Raw genomic sequence first — 14,605 nt, 5'->3', positions numbered from 1 at the left:
ATTTATATAAAACTAAAAACCAAAAAGCATTCCAATATTCCAGAGCTGGTATTGATACATTAAATCACCTATTTTACCAACTTACCAACTTGCCAAAATGTACATGGTCAGTATTGTTTATATATATATATATATACATATTTCATGGTTTAAAATTTCCAAGTGAACTTCAATGAGAATTGTGTGGGCACAGCAAGGCTGCAGCAGCTCTTGGTTCTGGTGCCTCTTTAGCTCTCATGTAGGCCAATGGGTCACATGGGTTTTTGTCATCACTCTCTCAACAGCAGCAATTGGTCTAGATTCCTGCTGTCCTGGAACCAGTCTGAAGTGCCCACCACATAGGAGGCCCCATATGCCTCTCTTTCAAGCATCAAGCTTCTAGTAACTTTGCTTCCCCAAGGTCTAGTAGCAGGATTTTTTTTCTGTATTTTTCAACCTCAGGGTAAACTTAGTGCCCTTATTACACCAAAATAAGCTGTTCCCTGCACACAAGACCCTCTGTGGAAGTATTTAGAAGTGATTTTTTTTCCCCCAACTGGACCCAGACTGCTAATGGGACCTCTGGCATCAGACAAGATACAGGACTCCAGATGTAGCCCTGTCCATGGTCTGGAACACAGAACACAGTCTGAGCTCCCTGGCAAGGACAACCAGAGAACCAATTATTTTCACTCCTTGGATCTTTTTACACAAAAAGGAGTAGCACAGCCCTGCAGCCCAGAGTGAGCAATGTCTTCCCCAGTGGCTCCCTGTGGCTGGGATGTCCACACTCACTGAAGGAGGAGCTTCTGTTACTAGGCCATGGTCCTCCCTAGTTAGTGATCACTTGTGCCTCTTTCCCCTGGGCATGTTGAAATCCCTCCCAAGCTGCAAAGCAGGAAGAGCCCAGTGTCCAGGTCAGTTCACGTCCTTCTCCGTGGAGCTTCAGTGGCAGGGGCCAGGAAAAGTTTTCTTGACTCCAAATTCCAAGACCTGAATTGGTGACAACTTCCTCATCAGTGTTAGCTGACAATACTAGTGATCTCACAAAATGCTCCCACATGTGTGTCTATGCACCCTAGTCACCGTTACACAGATGTGATCCTGCCAAGTATTTGAATATTTACTGTTGACATTGAAGAGTTCGTGTAAAAGTTTCTTTTACATGAAGTCTCTGAATTCCTCCCCAGGACACTACAGAAGAAGAGCAAGCTTCTCCTTTGCTGGGCTGTGATATGTGTTTCTCTTCCACTTTTAAGAAACTTATGTCTAAGATTATATGTGAGAAATTTATTTGTGAGAGATTTTATTTGGGAGACAGACATAATTGCTTAAGGCAAATGTATGGACTTGACTAAACTTGTTAGGGATTTACCAGCCTCCCTCCCTCTCTCCCTCCCTCCCTCCCCTTCCTTTCCTCCTTCCTTTCCTCCTTCCTTTCCTCCTTCCTTTCCTCCTTCCTTCCTTCTTCCTTCCTTCCTTCCTTCCTTCCTTCCTTCCTTCCTTCCTTCCTTCCTTCCTTCCTTCCCTCCTTCTAATAATGGACTCACTCAACTTTGGTTGAGTTCCTATAGTACACCAAGCATTATATTAGATATTAGGGTTGCACAGATACAAAAATCACATCATCCTGAAAGGACACACACTCTCTGAAGCAGGACCCAGGCAATATGCACAGACATTTGCAGTCGATGCTCTGGATAGCAGACAGGAAAGTCAGGGAAGACTTCCTGTAGGAGGTGTTTTCCTAAACTGACTCTGCGTGTGATCATAGGAAGGCTAGGGAAGGGCATTCCAGGCAGGGAAGGTAACATGAACTAGGACACAGGAGGGATTCCTATGCTGTGAAAGCACAGCTAGCAGTTCTGTGCTGCTAGGCCAGGACATCAGATTCAAGGTTCAGACATAATATGAGGATGAATAGGTAAAACAGGGTCAGCATGTGGTGGGACTTATGCACTACATTTAATAGTGTGACCCTCACCATGAGGGTGCAGGAAGTGGCACTGTGCCCTGGATTGTCTCTTTTACCAGGCAGGGACACAGACAGACTTGGCTTTTAGATGTATTGCTCCCCAGCTAAGGGTTACCTGTGGAAGGTTGGGTGCAGAGTGCAATGAGTCCAACTGCCTAGTTAACCTCTGCTCACCTCTGTCTCAGATTATACAGCACTTAGAGAAGTTTCTTTTGGTCATCTGAAATTAAGTCTGTGTCCTACTGCCTACCCAGTGTTCTTTAATACCACGTTCTGTTGTGTCCTTCCTAACACCAGTCCAAGATAAAACTATTCACTTATTTGTGTGTTTTACTTTTCAAATCTATGTCTAAGCCTTGGCTATGCAGGCCTAACCTGGAAGCTCCATACAGCAGTGATTAACTCTATGAAAACTCTAGTAGAGTGACAGGACTAAGTGCTTAATAAGTACTGATCAGCTGGATAAATGAATGGATGCATGTGTGAATTCTGGGATTGACGAGGAAGGTAGGTCATATTTAAGAGGCAAAAGTGACATGGTTTGATGGATATTCTATGAGGGGAAAATAAAAGAATCTAAAGGATATTAGTTAATTCTTATGGCATTTATTTATTATTAGGCATCTGTATATACAGAATACAATTTTAAAATGAACAGAACTCACCTGTTTCTTCGTGAGACTTTTAGGGCAGTGGAAGAATACAATCACTACCATCACTGTCACTGTCCTCCCATTGTTCATCGATTTTCTCGAGCAGGTCCAGTAACATTGTGAGACTTGTTACTGTGTTTGGCATATCGAATATGTCACAGGGAGTTTGCCAGGCTTTGCCTGGCGTGATACTCTCGGTAGCTTGCCAGGCTCTCCGAGAGGGGTGGAGGAATCGAACCCGGGTCGGCCATGTTGACTGCGTGCAAGGCACCCACTGTGCTATCGCTCCAGCCCATCACTACCATAATCCTGTGTAAATGTAAAATTTAAATGGAAAGAATGCCAACATAGAAAAAGAAGCGTACCATGAGAACACTTCATTGAAGGCCCTAACAGATGTTTGCATTGAACTGTGCGTAATGAGTAGCTGCTGACTAGGTATGAAGGTAGAAAAAAAGTTGCAGGTGGAGAGAACCACAGAGGCAAAGGTCCTATGGCAGGAGATTATTCTCACCTCTCTAGGGGCATACAGAAAGCTCAGACAGGTGCCAAGTAGAGAGTGTGGTGGAATGTGGCATGAGATCGAGCTCAAGAGTGAGGCGCTTTGCTTGCATGATCGCTGGTGTTGGAACCAACCAAGTCAAACCTGAGGGAAGGACCTCTTTACTACTTAAGATGCTCCTTCCAATATACGAGTGGGGAAAAGATTTAGGCACCTGGGATACCCAAGAGTAGGTAAAAACAGTGAGATTGGTGTGGTGGTGGCTTGGGGGTGGGGGTTGTGACCAACCAAGAACAATTCAGTAGAGAGATCAAGCATCATATGGGCTTTGAGAGGAGTCTTTATAAAAACACAGGACTTCAGGGTTTTAGAGTTAGTATAGCGAGCAGGGGGTTTGCTTTGTGTATTGCCAACCCAGTTTTGATCTAAAAACCCTATAGGGTCCCCTGAGCCCCTCCAAGAGTGATCCCTGTGCACAGAACCAGCAGTAAACCCTGAGTACATTTTGAGTGTGTCCAAATTCCAAAATAAGAAAAAAAAATTTAAGTTTTTTTTTCTTTAATACACGGGTCTGATGTAACAGCAAAATACCTATTAAGGAGAAACAGAAGCATTATCTGTGAAACAGAAGGAAGAAGGAACCTTTAGGAAGTGCCTTTATCCTCCCAACCTCTTTAAGAGGGAGAACATAGCACACCCCTCACCATTCACAATCCATCCATTACCAAGTATCTGAGCACACGCTAAGCCTGGGGCATGTCGAGAGGGGAGAGGAAATGGAGGAAATAGGAACAGCACGCATGGCTACTTTTTGAGAAATTTGGTTGATAATAGTAGGAAGAAAGGTTTCATAGTCAAGGAGAAAGCTGGGGGGGGGGAGCTGGGGGGGACACAGCATAGGTGCATTGGTAATTCCAGGAAAGAAGCAAAGAGAAAAGGAAAGGCAAATAATTAAAGAGACAGGACGGTAATTTATGGAATAAGGTTCCAGTACAAGTGCAAGATGAGTGATCAATGGGAAACTAAAGAAGTAGCAGCTTTATCTAGTTACTGCCTCTCTTCTCCAGTTACCCTTGGGAGGAGAAGTGCAAAGACTGAGATAGCAAGTGTCATGTGGCCCTCCAGGACAAAGCCCAAAGCAGGATACTGCTGTTCAGCGTGCCTGACCCTTTATCCTGCCCCAGGGGCCGAATGTGCCCAAGGAACCCAGAACCTCATAGATATTGGGGTAATCCCATGTGTAATCCCAATCCAGGTTTGGGGCCAAAGGGGAGGAAAAGGTTGGAATCCTAGCTTGCCCATGATTGGAACATTTTCTCTAGGAGTAGTTCTTGAGGTAGAGGCCCTGGTTCTTATTCCCCAAAAAAGGCACCACGCCAAGAGAAGCAGCTGGGAGATGACAGTGGGAGATCACAGGCCTGGAGGGAGCATAGCAGGAAAGACAGCACAACCAAGCTGGGAACATGGACACTGGTGAGCAAATGTGAACATCAGCGAGAACCCTTATGCAGATGGGGAGAACTAGGCTCAGAATGACTTAAAGGACCCTACCAAGTCGTCCCTGCATTGTCCCTTGAAAACCTGCTCAGGCTCAAGCTCTCACCTTGATATTCCCTGGGAATAAAACAACACCCCCTCTCCCTGGGTAGAATCTGCAAAACAATACCTCGAACCTCCGGGTAGGACTAAGCTGGAGCATCCAAAGCTTTTGGGGATCCAGAAGAAGGAAAAAGAGGAAATGCCCCCACCTGTGGGTCTCTGCGGTGAGGCCTTAGCAAAGAGAGCATCACTAAAGCTCCTGGCATTTGTAAGGCATTTTGGGGTCATGTGTATGCACTGACACTCTAATTTAAACTATGGTGACAGGTGCGAGAGGGACAGATTGGGCACTCGCCCTTGAGAACTCATAAAGGACTTGGCAGATGAGGTCACCGATCAACGTGTTCAGAACCATGACAGACTCTTGTGCAAAGGATGTAAGGGCACAGGAACGGGCCCCAAATCCTAAGAGGTTGAGGACAGTGCAAATATTATGAACATTTAACAATGAACACTCTGTGAGGTTGTAAAAAAACTTTTTTTTTTTACAAAGCAAGTTTGTCCTAATGGTCTTTTTTTCAAATGAGACATATTTGAACCACAGACTTGGCCTCTTAGAACTATGTGAAGTTGCGAACCCCTGTGTGGAGGGTAAGCCCTCTCTGGCCCGTGAAAGTTGGTGGTCCCCCCTCTGGAGGACCGTCTCACTCTGCCAAACCTGCTTACTCATTCCTGCGTTCCTCTTTCTCACCCAGCACTCTGCACCCACCGCCCTCCAGCCCTGCCAAGTGACTTTGCTTAAGAAGCTTCAAACCTCTTCCTGCATCGTACCTTTCCCCACAGCAGGGACCCAGCAGAGGCTCCCACTCAATTGTGGTCTCCAACCTCAGAGTTCACCCTAGTCATAGCCACGGGCATGGGAGGTCAGCCATGTGGGTGGCCCTGCTCCCCTCAGAACAGGAAGGAAGGCTGCACCCACCTTTGGGTGTTGGGTACTGGACTCACCTAGCGAAGTCCACAGCTCCACACTGGACACAGAAAGAATAAAAGTCCTTTCCTGGTAGGGACTCAACTCAAAGTCTCAAAGAAGAGAAGCCATGACCATTTGCAGCCTGGTCTCTTCCCTGGCTTCTTCCTGCCCGTCCCACAGTCACAGGGAATGTCTCACAGTTTTGTTGTTTTTTTCTTTATAGTTTTTGGGCCACACCCAGAGATTCTCAGTGGTTTACACTGGCTCTGCACTCAGGAATTACTCCTGGTAGTGCTTGGGGGCCCATATGGGGCTCTGGGGATCAAACCTGGGTCAGACAAGAGCAAGACAAATGCCCTACCCATTGTACTTATGCTCCGGTTCCTGTCTTGCCATTTCTTAAGAGCTCCAAGAACATGGAGTTTTCTCCCGTGGAAACTTCCTTACCTGCTTGCCCTCTCTGCGGCCTCCCTCTGACCAGTTCCATCCCAGATCTTCTGAATTCTGAACCTGGTGACACTTTTGCTCAGCTGTCTGTTTTTTTACACCGTCTCTCCCGTTTGGCCCCATGAAAATACTGAAAATTAGAAAATCTGGGGAATGTGCACTGTTGGAGGGATGGGTGTTTGATCATTGTGTGATTGTAACCCAAACATGAAAGCTTATAACTATCTCATGGGGATTCAATAAAATTTTTAAAAAAATTAGAAAAGCTTTACATTTGGGTTTCCAAGATTTCCTACTAGCCAAACACTTTTCCATCCTTTCTTCCTCTATCTTTCTATACAGGATGTTATAGGTCAGCAAGAGGCACACTTGAAATGATGTTTGATTCCATTCCGAGAATGAAAACCTGACTCTCTCCAAAGATAAAATTTAAACAAGCTGGAGCCTGGTCCATAGGCTCTATGCACCATAAATCCAAGTCAATCAGAAAGCTAGTAAAATTAAATAAAACCCCAGAGACCTCACAGTTTAGGAACCACGCTCTGAACATATTTCCTTCCTATATTTTCCTTCTATCAACATTCTAAATAATCTTTCAGAAGGGTTCCTGAAGGTCTGGGTTTCTATGGTTCAAACAGTCCCAGGACATTCAGGGCAAAAACCCACACATAACTAAAAAGAAGACATAAAAGTACAATTTTTAGGCACATTGTTCAATCCATGCCACCCCAAAATGGCCTTTGTTTTTCTTTGTGTTTTGTTTTGTTTTCAAACTTGCTTCTTTTCTGGGACTGAGTCCCCTACCTGCAGGAAAAGTCACTTCCAAACACTGAGTTCTAAGACAGGCATTTAAGAGCAACCAGGACAAAGCAAAATGAAGCCAGATCTTATCTGTTTAGGTGACTATCTAGCGCCCCCTGGTGTTCTGTGTCTGGGCACAATGAGCCAAAGGGCCACACCTCTGTGGGCTGGGTCCATGGACTCCTCCACCCAAGACCTGTGGCTAGCGAGTGAAAGTGACCGTAATGAGCTCACCTCCTTCTGCCAGCTATCGGGGAGGGATTAGAAAACTCTCTGAAGACCTTCCCAGCCCTTGTGGAGAAGCAACTGGGAACAGGTGCCTTGCAACAGGACAGGTGAATACACACCAGGCTCACCCAACTGACTCTACCAGAAAGACAGATCATTGTGTTCCTTCTGCTGGGTGTTTGGCTGAGGCATTTTCCTCCTGACTTAATGCCCAGGCCAGAGGCTTATAGCCTCTTTTTTTCCTCAAGGTAAATTTACTGTTCTGTTGAAAACAGTTTGAGCCCCAGAGGACACATTACAAGGCAGTTCTGAATGTGCTAAGTCAGTGGGTGTTAATGGGTACGGCATGCCCACTTCAGGATCTTCTCACCCCTGGCCATAAATAGTCTTTAATGGGCTCACCCAGAGGGCCTGTCACTGGTTCTTCCTTTTCTCTTGCCTGTTCCTCCAACTCCCGCTCCAGGACTAGATCCTGGAAGCCACATGACCAAGCTCTGCCCCTGGTATAAAAAGATACCTTCCCTGGCTGGCCCCCTCAGCACTGGACCTCAAAGTCAAAGTCAAGTTCCCACGTTAGTTCTGGTCACAGAACAGGATTTCCCTCAACAAACAGCATTGAACCTTGGTGGAATTCTGGCTCCTCTCAAAAAAGCTGGGTCCCACCCCCCCAACCCCCCCCCCCCACACACACACAAGACATAGACATAGAAATAAGTCACCCAAGGCTCTCTCAGTTTCAGTTTCCTTCTCTGCAAATGGAGACCTCAGACCTGAAGCAAGCCTGACCTGGATCAAAGCTTGAGTCTGCCAGGTCATGTGACAGACCAGCAGATGAAGGCTGTTTGTGTAGGCTGTCCCTCTATGTGGAGCTCTCCCTTCCTTCCATCACCCACCTCACACAACCTTCAGCCTCCAGTTGGGTTGCTCCAGGAGCACTTTGGCCATGCCCTGACCTTGGGCTTGTTTTCTTTGGAAATTCCCATATACCCGCTGAACTCTTTGATTTCAGCAGTGATGTGAGAGGGTCATTGGGACTTTGCTGATCTGGGTGGCCATTTAGTCCCCATGCGACAAGGAGGTTATCATCTTTGTCCATTCCTCCTTCCTTCTTTTTCTCCTTTTCCCTTTCTCCCCTCTCCCAGGTCTTGTTTAGGCTTCTGTTCTAGGGTTCTCTTCTCCCAAAGGAGGAGAATCTTTCACAAAGTATCCCCTGATGAGAATAAGAGAATTGGACCCCCCACTTCCATGGAAGAATCCCACTATAAGGCTCTGCCTTAGCCACTCCAGCCTCCTGAGGGCTTGTTGGTGCCATGCCTGGCACAGAGTAGCCACTTCCTTCTGCTTTTGAGCAAGTGGCGGAGCTGAGAGCCGAACACAGACAGGAGCCAGAAACTGCCCTGCCTGGTCCTGACAATTCTCCTTGTCACCACTGTCTTCCCAGGCCATGGAGGGCTGAACCAGCTTGGAGGGGCCTTTGTGAATGGCAGACCCCTGCCGGAGGTGGTGCGCCAACGCATCGTGGACCTGGCTCACCAGGGCGTGAGGCCCTGTGACATCTCCCGCCAGCTCCGGGTCAGCCATGGCTGTGTCAGCAAGATCCTTGGCAGGTAAGCACAAAATTCACCACATGTCCATTTGTCTGCAGGGCTTTGTCTTCCATGGGTCACCTGCAGCTACCCACCCTCCCAGGCTCACAGAGCCAATGGTAATGTTCAGTTTGGTCCATGGTGCAGTGCTACCTGTGGGCATCCACCTACGCTTACCTTCTGTTCTTTTCCTGCCTTTCCCTTCATCTTTGTCCACTCCTTTCCTTCTGTTTCTCTTTTTCCCTTTCTTCCCTCTCCCAGGTCTCATTTAGGTTTCTTCTCTAGGGTTCTCTTTTCCCAAAGCAGGAGAATCTTTCACAAAGTGTCCCCTGATAAGAACAGAGAACAAGAGCGTGTCCCCCTTGCCCCCTTCCCCGCCCCCGGGAGGAATCCCACTATAAGGCTGCAGGGTTGAAGCCCTGCAGGAGGGAAGTCTGGGTTGGTGCATCTCACACTATAACTCTCAGAGCACCTGCAGCAAAAGCCCTGAGGCTATTGGAGGGCATGCAGACCCTGTGGCCTGGACAGCATCTGCTTTTTTGGGATCCACAATTTTATGACATGCCAGTGGCCCCGGGAACAGGAAATATGGGGAACCAGTGACCTACCAAGCCCCAGATCTGTAACGCACAGCTCATTAGGAGTTGAACCAAAAGAATCTTGGCCCCGGGGCCCTCTGATTAAAGCAGAACTTGCGGCAAGTGAGCTTAAGTGTTGGTACAGCAGGAAAGTCCCCTTGAACGATTCTGATTTTCTGTTGCCAGAGTTGAGACACACTGATCCATATGTACAAGAGGGATAAAGAATAAGCCTGGTCTGACCTTACTGCATACTCTCCTCTGATATCTACTTCCATCAGAAACATTCTGGCCTGTGGGATCAGGGCTTGGCTCAGTGTGTTTGCCTCCTTTCCCAGGACTTTCGTATTCAAATAAGCATAAGGCAGAGGTCTATGGTCTGCAGTCCTGACCTTCTGGTTGAAATTTGTATGGGACAGTGTGCTCAGGTGTCCCAACCATGCAGACAGGAGAGAACTCTCCAGCTGGGCTGCAGTCACCCACAAAGAAAGGTCCTGCATAATGGGAAGGACCATGATGCTGAAAAAGCCAAGTTACATTCAGGGCAGTAGAGACCACGGTACTTAAGACACCAGATTGCTTTCAGAGGCCAGAGAGTGTCTCCCACAAGGAGAGGGGCATACCCTACTAATGTCAGACACTGATCTGCCAGAACAGCTCATTGGGGGAAGGGGGCTTTGGAGAAAGATGTGTGTGTGTGTGGGGGGGGGGGGGCTTAAGGAGTTGGATGTAACCAGAATCTAGTGTCTACAAGGAGTGACCTCAAGGTGAATTGTATGACCTGGTAGAAAACCAGCAAGTGGAAGAGGTTTTGGTCAGGGTGGGGAGCAAGGGGGAGCCCTTCAGTCAAGACACAGGGCCCCTGGAGCACAGCTGGCTGCCTTGGTAAGGTCAAGATGGAATGACCAAGAGAAACCAGGCAGAACAAAGCGCCTTAGTGGAGCTGGGAACCACACATAGCAGGAACAGAAGACAGATGCTTCTAAGGCGACTCCTGCCAGGCCTGAGGGGAGGCATGGCGCGAAGCCAGCAGCAGGTGAGGGCTTCAGCAGAGGGTTCTGATTTGGCAGCAATATCAACCTACCCAAGCAAGGGAAACAGGCAGTGCTGGGAACATCAAGCACTTGGGGCTGGTTTGACCCCCAGGCTCCTTCCTGGAAGCCTCAGAGGAGGACAAATGGCTGCTAAGTCCCTGCCCAAACACCCCACCTGCTTATCGGGTAATTCTTCGGGCTTCTCTATTGGAGTAGGTACTACGAGACTGGCAGCATCCGGCCTGGAGTGATAGGGGGCTCCAAGCCCAAGGTGGCCACTCCCAAGGTGGTGGAGAAGATTGGCGACTACAAGCGACAGAATCCCACCATGTTCGCCTGGGAGATCCGAGACCGGCTCCTGGCAGAGGGAGTTTGTGACAATGACACTGTGCCCAGTGTCAGCTCCATTAACAGGTGAGAGATGGTACCTGGTGCCAGGGTGCCGGAGCTCTGGGGGAACACACAAAGGCCTGGGAAGGGATGGTGCTGAAGCAAGCAGAGGCATCCAAAGCTCAGGCCATGAGTCTCAGCCCCTGCTGCCTTGCACACACCCTGCCCTAGCCCAGTGCCCTTTTTCCTCACATGCTACATTCTCTTTGGGGAATCATAGAATATTCTTGAACCAAGCCTTTCCTAGGCCACAAGACCCCTAACCTGGCCTTCATTCAAGGAATGACTCATTTGTTCGGTCATTCAATTATTCACTGCCTTAATCATTTGCTCCTCCATTCCTTCCTTCCTTCATTCATTCAGACATAATTCACTTATTAGGCATGAGTCACTTATGGCCCAGAGGACTCACAGTCCTTGTCACTTGTCCTTGTCAGGCCTACTGTCTAGAAAGGAGGCAAAGCCGAATTCAATCCTCACATAAACAAGTATAAGATGTTAGTCCTGCTAAGGAGAGAACATGGGGAGGAGCTAGCCTAGGAGGTTGGAAAAGGATGCTCTTGTGTAAGAAACAATAAGCATGAGTGAACTACCTGAAAAATGGGAGCAAATAGAGATCTAAGACCTCCTATGTGAGCACCCACTAGCCATAAGGACTTATATAAGAAGTTAAAACAAATCCACTAGAGAAGGGAGAAGGTGAGTATGAGTCAGGCTGAAGTGGTGATATCAACACAAGCTCTCCAGAGGCCAGTGGCCTGGTGGTGCAGTCTTGTCCCTGACAGGGACCAGTTTTAAGCAGGAGGCAGGCTTGCATTTCAGACGTTCACTTGGGCTACAACATGGAGTCTAGATTAGAAAGGAGGGATGAGAGTGGATTGGTGTGAGCCAGGAGTGCCTCCGGAGGGAGATAGTTGGTGTTGGGTAGATTTGGGTATTGACAATGAACTTAAAAGAGGGATCAAAATACCATAGCACTTTACAAGGACATCCCCACAGAATTGGATGATGACTTGGATGGGTGGAGGCCAAGACAAATGTTGAGGCCCTCCTGTACTTAGATCCTGTGTGACCTATGGTGCCAGTCCCTGAAACAACTGGGGAGGATCAGATGGGAGGTGGTCATGAATTGAGAGTGGGCAGGTTGAATTTGAGGGGCTTTATTGGGTTTGTGCCACACCTAGTGGTGCTCAGGGGACTATATGTGATGCAAGGGATTGAACCTGGGTCAGCAGGGAGCAAGGCAAGAATCCTACCCACTGTAATATCGCTCTGATCTCGAGTTTGAGGGGCTTTTTAAATGCCCAGACAGGATCTCAAAAAGCTGTTTGGATCTGGGCTAGCAGGAGTGCTGTTTTCTTCTCTTCTAATAGTCTCTATCCTGCCCTGTAGAATCATCCGGACCAAAGTGCAGCAACCGTTCAACCTCCCCATGGACAGCTGCGTGGCCACCAAGTCTCTGAGCCCAGGACACACGCTGAGTGAGTGTGGAGGGAGATGCACCTCACCCCCTTGCACACACATGCCCTTCTGTGCAGATGTGCTCCCAGCTGGGACAAGTATTGTCAGGCTCTTAGAGTCACTGAAATATGTCCGGGCTGGAACACTTCAGAAGCTGTTGACTCCAAAAGGCCTACCCCAAGCAGTTGCTCTGCCTCCTCCAAGTTAGCAGCAGGAGCAATAAGCAGGGGGTGGGGAGGGGCAGATGACCCCCATGTCCTCACCCTCTCCCTCCATTGCAGTCCCCAGCTCAGCAGTTACACCCCCGGAGTCACCTCAGTCAGACTCCCTGGGCTCCACCTACTCCATCAATGGGCTCCTGGGAATCGCTCAGCCTGGCAATGACAGCAAGAGGAAAATGGATGACAGTGAGTGTTGGGGAACCAGAAAGATGGCTGGGGGTTGGGTGCCAGAAGGCAGCGGGCTGGGGCTGTGATGGGGTGGCAGGTTGTTGATGCTTTCAAGCTCCTGTCTGCAGCTCACCCTCTATCCCTGAGTCCCTGGCAAGATGCCAAGACCCAAACCAAGTCCTCTCCCTGCTATCTCCATGGCTGAATCTGCTCCTTCTCTTGGGAAATGGGGAGATGAACACTTTCTCCCTCTCTGGGATGCCAGGTGACCAGGACAGCTGTCGGCTGAGCATTGACTCCCAGAACAGCAGTAGCGGCCCCCGCAAGCACCTTCGCACGGATGCCTTCAGCCAGCACCACCTCGAGTCACTCGAGTGCCCGTTCGAGCGGCAGCACTACCCGGAGGCCTATGCCTCCCCCAGTCACACCAAAGGCGAGCAGGTGAGGAGCAGGGTAGGTGCACGGTGGCCGAGAGATTGGGGAACTTCTTGGCAGGGTTCAGCACACACACTCCGTAAAGCCAGGCCAAGCCTTTATTTCACCAGTCGCTGCCATCGGCCCTCCTCCTCCCCACCCTGAAGCCCTCTGACCTCTGCTCCCCCTGTGCTTAGTCTTTTCAGTAGGTTCACACCATCGTCCCCTCACCATCCAGGGCTTCCCCTGAAATGCAGGTGTCTTGTCTCACAATTCCATGCCTTCAACACCTGTACCTCTACCTGCATTCTACCCTGCACTCTCCACAGCCCTACATTACTCATGTCCCATCTGAACCACCCTGCCCTGACACATTGCTCTCCCATTATGCCTTTCATTCCACTTTTCTGCCTGCACAAACACTCCTTGGCTACAAGTGACTCAGATCAAGCATCTTGGCCCTGAATCCCCCCTGCCCTGATGCTCTGCCGGGCACCTGTGGCTTCAATTGCATCCCATGGTATATCCAAGTGTTCTAGCGGGAGTGGATGGAGGTGGGAAGATGGTTGTGGATTCCTTACAGACAGGGCACATCTTGAAACATCTTTTTCATGTCCAGTTCCTAACATCCTTGCCCTCTCCTAACAATAGGTATTCAGTAAAGAAATAATTAAAGAAAATTAAGCAAGTTGAGAAATCCAAGCAAATCCTGAGAGATATTTGATTGTGTGGGGGCCACCCTCAGCAGTGCTCTGGGACTATCCCCAGCTTGTTGCTTGGAACTTGTTCCTGGTAGTGCTTAGAGGACCATTCAGTGTCAGGGATCGAATTCTGGCCTCCCCTATGCAAAGCCTGAGCTCCAGCTCTCTGAGCTCTATCTCTTGACCCTGGGATTCCTTTATTTGCTGTGATCGGGACAGTGACATGGCTTCTGGTGGGTGGGGTTTGGGGAAAAGCTGGCAGTGTCTCTCTCCATGCATGTCCTGTGTCAACAAGCAGAGGAATTTCTTTAGGCGAGTATCAGTGGCCACTCTTTGCCAAGAGACAGGTAAGCCTATTTGCCTTTAAAATCCGAGCAGAACAGTGTCCGTGATGCCAATAACCCGCTCTACCATCGCCAGTGACCGTCTGCGTTTCTGGGTTCCTGCCAGCGCCCACAGCTGGGCAGGCAATCTGCATCAGTGATTTTATCAGTCTGGACCATGGCGACCAGGAGGGCTGCAGAGAAAACGAGGCATCAGCAGATCTGGGGAGAGGGCCAGGGTGCTTGTCACAGTCAGCCAGGAAGTCTGGGAAGAAGGGGGTGTCCTGTGACACGGAGAGAGCCTGTTGTGGCAGAAAGAGGCTGCCTAGCCAGTGTGCACACCCCAGGGATCCTTCTAAGGCACCTGTGCTGGGCAACCACCTCATGGTTCCATTTCTCAGTTCCTCCAGGGGGCCTCTCTGATGACGTCCCACACTGAGCCTAGCACCACACTGGTCATGAGCTCGGAACTCACAGAGCGTGAGCAAGTTCAGTGTTTCCATTGATGCAGAATTGCCTCAGGGCTGGGGGGGTGGAATCCAGGTTTTAGGGCAGCTCTGTTGGGAGCCAAACCCTGGATTTGTCCCAACTGGCCCATAGTCACCTGTTTCAGGTAGGTCGCTTCTACATCACTT

The 14,605-nt window shown here is 49.0% G+C and overlaps 1 protein-coding gene across 5 annotated transcripts in view; it reads left to right on the top strand.

Moving 5' to 3' along the window:
- PAX8 (paired box 8) overlaps positions 1-14,605 on the top strand; it is a 58,640-nt gene that overhangs the window by 25,086 nt on the left and 18,949 nt on the right. For 3 of the 5 annotated variants that reach the window (XM_056125859.1, XM_056125850.1, XM_056125856.1), the window contains exons 3-7: positions 8,536-8,701; positions 10,506-10,706; positions 12,075-12,163; positions 12,425-12,550; positions 12,798-12,973. In XM_056125859.1, the coding sequence (XP_055981834.1) occupies positions 8,536-8,701; positions 10,506-10,706; positions 12,075-12,163; positions 12,425-12,550; positions 12,798-12,973 (758 nt within the window). The remainder of the gene's footprint in view (positions 1-8,535; positions 8,702-10,505; positions 10,707-12,074; positions 12,164-12,424; positions 12,551-12,797; positions 12,974-14,605) is intronic. The other 2 variants (XM_056125860.1, XM_056125858.1) reach the window with 1 other exon arrangement.

Source organism: Sorex fumeus, unplaced genomic scaffold (genome assembly GCF_029834395.1).
Source record: "Sorex fumeus unplaced genomic scaffold, SorFum_2.1 ptg000006l, whole genome shotgun sequence".
Taxonomy (NCBI): Eukaryota; Metazoa; Chordata; class Mammalia; order Eulipotyphla; family Soricidae; genus Sorex; species Sorex fumeus.
Note: the sequence above shows the minus strand (reverse complement) of the source record. Positions and strands in the feature narration are given on the sequence as shown.